This window comes from Theropithecus gelada, chromosome 8 (assembly GCF_003255815.1).
Source record: "Theropithecus gelada isolate Dixy chromosome 8, Tgel_1.0, whole genome shotgun sequence".
In the NCBI taxonomy this organism is placed as follows: domain Eukaryota; kingdom Metazoa; phylum Chordata; class Mammalia; order Primates; family Cercopithecidae; genus Theropithecus; species Theropithecus gelada.
The window spans coordinates 20,554,548-20,558,834 of NC_037676.1; the positions used below are offsets into that span (position 1 = coordinate 20,554,548).

Below are 4,287 nucleotides of genomic sequence, written 5' to 3' on the forward strand. Positions count from 1 at the left end.
AGTTCCTCTCTTCCTATTTTCTTTTTTTTTTTTTTTTTTTTTTTTTGAGACAGAGTCTCGCTCTGCCGCCCAGGCTGGAGTGCAGTGGCGTGATCTTGGCTCACTGCAAGCTCCGCCTCCTGGGTTCACGCCATTCTCCTGCCTCAGCCTCCCGAGTAGCTGGGACTACAGGCGCCCGCCACCTCGCCCGGCTAGTTTTTTTGTATTTTTTAGTAGAGACGGGGTTTCACTGTGTTAGCCAGGATGGTCTCGATCTCCTGACCTCGTGATCCGCCCGTCTCGGCCTCCCAAAGTGCTGGGATTACAGGCTTGAGCCACCGCGCCCGGCCTCTATTTTCTTACAAATAGGAGTTTGGTATAGGTGTTTTCTTATTGATTAAATAGTGTTTAGAAGAGAACACATTTTTTCATATTTGGCAGTGGTATACTCAAGTTTTTTTTTTTTTTTTTAAAGATATTTGGGTAAACTGTTCTTTATTCTGGAAAGTTTCCATCTGCCTTAGAGTCTCGGTCTGCTTCACACTTTCCTTGACCTTCTTCCTTTGTCTTTACGTACAGTAGTGTAAGGAAGCTAGTGAAGCTTAGTGCGGTACAGTTCATGCTGAACAATCACACGGTGAGTGATTTTAGCTTTTTTTCCTGCCCCTCCTACCACCCACACATACACTTTCTTGACACACAAAGGAGATATTTAAATTGAGGTCCTGGGTATTGCTACAGCAAAAACTGTGGTCCTGATTCTCACCACACTGCCAGATTACACTTACTGTCATCAGAATGGCTCTTTGAGATCCAGATGATCTGAGTTATGGTGAAGTCACCTACTGCTACTCATACTGCAGATAAATTAGTAATAGTAACAACGGTAGCCTGCCTTCAAAAAAAAAAAAAAAAACCTTCAGATCCTCAAGGAATGACTACATAGCCGTTGGCTTGAAAGGGCTCAGTACTTCTCTGATTACTGGCTTGCATTCTGCCTCTAACTCATGTTTTTACCTTTAACTTGTTTTCTTTTTTTCAATAGAGCGAGCACTTTTCATTTTTGGGTATTAACAATCAGTCCAACCTGACAGACATGCGGTGTCGAACTACCTTCTACACAGCACTGGGGCGTCTCCTCATGGTGGATTTAGGTACCGTAAGAAATCGTAGTGGCTCATGAAGTCATCTGGCACTATTCTAAATTTTTATTTGAGGACTGAAAACTAGATGTTGGGGAGGGCTTTTCTGTTATTTCAACGTAACAAAACTATCTGAAATAACAGTCTAATTTCACCAAGAACAGAGCATGCTGTCGAGGTCCTTGTAACTGAAAGAGAGTAACAGTCTGCTCCTGAAGTTTTCATCCGATATGCAGTGGCTTTAAAATTTTCTTCATATTCTTCGGGTGTTAAATAAAGGAACTGAGATTCCTAAATATATCTTGTTGGCCAGATAACTTCACCCCACAGGGAGGTATACACCCACTTGAAACAATCAACATGACTTTTTATTATCCAGTTTTCTAGCACAGATGAGCCAGAAGGGCTTAATCACTTTTGTAGCAGTAGTGGTGATATTAGCAGTTTCAGGTCAGTTAATAACTAAAGCTCAGTGGTATTACTCTAATTTTCAGCTGTTTAAATTTAATCCTACCAAAATGACATAAAACCTTCTAAGTTTATGAAAGATGACTTTTTTAAAAATTGAGTGTGAATGAAACCTCTGTACCCATTTGAAGTTTGAGTCTCATGTAGTTCTCACACACCAGCTTCATTCTTTTCTCCAATGACTTGCTAATTCTCAGCAAGGCAAAATAAATAAATAACATAGTACCTTATACACATACCAATCTCTGATACTGTGGCTTAGCATCAACAAACCTAGCCTAGACTAGGTGATTTCTGTCATCTTCTAGTTTAAAAATTCTGTTTCTATATATACATGTTATTCTTAAATTGCTACCAATACCTGTTGGGATAATAAAGGGACCCCCTTAAGTTCTCCTGGGTCTGCTCATCTTTCATCCCATCTTCCCATGTATGCACAGCTTTGAATTCTTGGTATTGGGGTTATACCCTGTGATGTTTCCTTTACAGGAGAGGATGAAGATCAGTATGAGCAGTTCATGCTGCCACTCACAGCAGCGTTTGAGGCTGTGGCCCAGATGTTTAGCACCAATAGTTTCAACGAGCAGGAGGCAAAGGTGAGTGAGTCTTTTACCCAGTAATTAATCAGCTTCTGGTTTAGGGCAGTCCCTGATTGAAAATTGTGCTTGACCGTAAACTATCCACTGCCTTAGCTTTTTTTAATATCTTGTACTTCTAGGGTTTTGGAATTGCAGAACCAGATTTGTAAACTTCTATTTTTATATTACAATGTATTTGCTTAAGTAGCTCTTAGGATTTTTTTTATCTGAGTTTTCAAATATATTAGCATGAAGTTGTTTACAGTTTTCTTACTGCCTTTTTAATCTCAGTTTTATCTTTAATTATATCCCCTTCTCATTTTTAATACTGCTCATTAGTGACAAGTTGGGTTTTCTTAAAATTGTGGTAAAAAACAAAGTTTACCATCTTTACCATTTTTACATGTACAGTTCAGTGATGTCAAGTATTTCTACATTGTTGTGAAATAGATCTTCAGAATCCATGATTTTAATATGGAACATTTTCATTATTCAGTTTTTTGTGATTTCTAATATCCACTGAGATTTCTTCTTTGATACTTGAGTCATTTAGAAGGTTTAAGAATTTCCACATATATGAGTTTTTATTTTTAATTTTTTTTTTTAGAGACAAGAGTCTGACTCTGTTGCCCAGGCTGGAGTACAGTGGCATGATCCTAGCTCACTGCAAGCCTTGAACTCTCGGCTCAAGCAGAGTCCTCCTGCCCCAGCTTCCCATGTGGCTGGGATTATAGGCATGAGACACTATGCCCAGTGAATTTCCACATACATGGAATTCTAAGTTCTTGTTTTCTAACTCTTAGAATTGTCATTTCTTGATTGTTGCTTTCCTCATCTTTTTACTTCATACATACTGTTCTCTTGACCTGTGTCAAAATCAGAAGACACCAGGATGTTAGTATTGGTAGGACTTTTTACAGTATTCCTCAGGGCACCAAGGCTGAATGGTAGAACTACCAGATAGCCAGGGTATTGCCAGAAAAAAATGCCAGGCTTTACCTAACATTCTAAAGCTCTCCTTTTTCATCTTTAGCCTTTTCTTTTTCCATCTACAAATCAGCAGGGTAGACAGAAAGCAATACTTAATCCAGACCTCTCTCCCCTTTATACTTGTGTTTTAGGGTCTGAGATAGGTACCATTCAAAGCCTGGGTTATTCTGGAACATATAGCAACTGTAGGCTAGAGTATCAACCAGTATCAAGGATTTAGGGATATCAGTGAATATCAGCCCTGTTCCCATTATATGGTATTAGTTTCATGTAAAGCAAGTAAAATTAACCAAAAGAACAACCTTGGTAGTGGACTACAGCTATCACCCACTTCTTTGTCATGTCCCATGTAGTCTTTTAAGATACTGACCCAGTCTTAGACTGGAAAACTGAGCTTGTGGTATCAGCTTAGGAGAGAACTGTTTGCTTACAAGCAGACTGTTAACAGAAGGGATGTTTTTGCCAAATGTGTCAAGATCCCCAAATGTGCAACCTTCTTGAGCATATTGATGACGACCAGATATTGTTGTTGTTCTGTCTCCACGTTTGGAGACAAATCCCAAAGTATGATTTTTAAAGTAGTTTTATTGCTGTTCATGTCCCAAGTAAAAGTTTTATTGAGAGAGTGAGTATTGGATTTGGAATCTTGGTGTTATGTATGAGTCCTGATCTGGGCCCTCCTACTACCTGGCAGCATAACTGGGGGAAGTTTTTTGGCCTCTTTAAGCATCAGTCTCTTTTTCTGCAAATGGAGAGTACAGATTAAACATAGTCTCATCTAGATGGGCCACCCAAAGGGAGAGGTGCTGTGTAGACTCCCCTTTGTCTTCCTCTTGGCAGGGCCTGCATCTGACTTCCTTTAGGGTATAAACCATTAGGGTATATATGACTCTTCTACCTCTTCTTCTTTGGGACTTCTGTTTTTCTTTTTTGCTTTTTTCTGGCTTTTTGAGTGGGTTTCTTTGCCATGTGTTTCTCTGTCTCTCTCTGTCTGTCTCTTTGTCTCTCTCTCCCTTCCTCCCTCCCTCCCCTCCTTCCCTCCCTCCCTCCCCTCCTTTCCTCCCTCCCTCCCTCCCTGCCTTTCCTCCCTCCCTCCCTCCCTCCCCCCCTCCCCGCCTTTCCTCCCTCCC

General features: G+C 40.4%; 1 protein-coding gene across 4 annotated transcripts in view; it reads left to right on the forward strand.

Moving 5' to 3' along the window:
• Positions 1–4,287, forward strand: part of XPO7 (exportin 7) — a 94,232-nt gene that overhangs the window by 71,383 nt on the left and 18,562 nt on the right. For all 4 annotated transcript variants that reach the window (XM_025393851.1, XM_025393853.1, XM_025393854.1 and 1 more), the window contains 3 exons: positions 553–616; positions 1,025–1,133; positions 2,079–2,185. In XM_025393851.1, the coding sequence (XP_025249636.1) occupies positions 553–616; positions 1,025–1,133; positions 2,079–2,185 (280 nt within the window). The remainder of the gene's footprint in view (positions 1–552; positions 617–1,024; positions 1,134–2,078; positions 2,186–4,287) is intronic.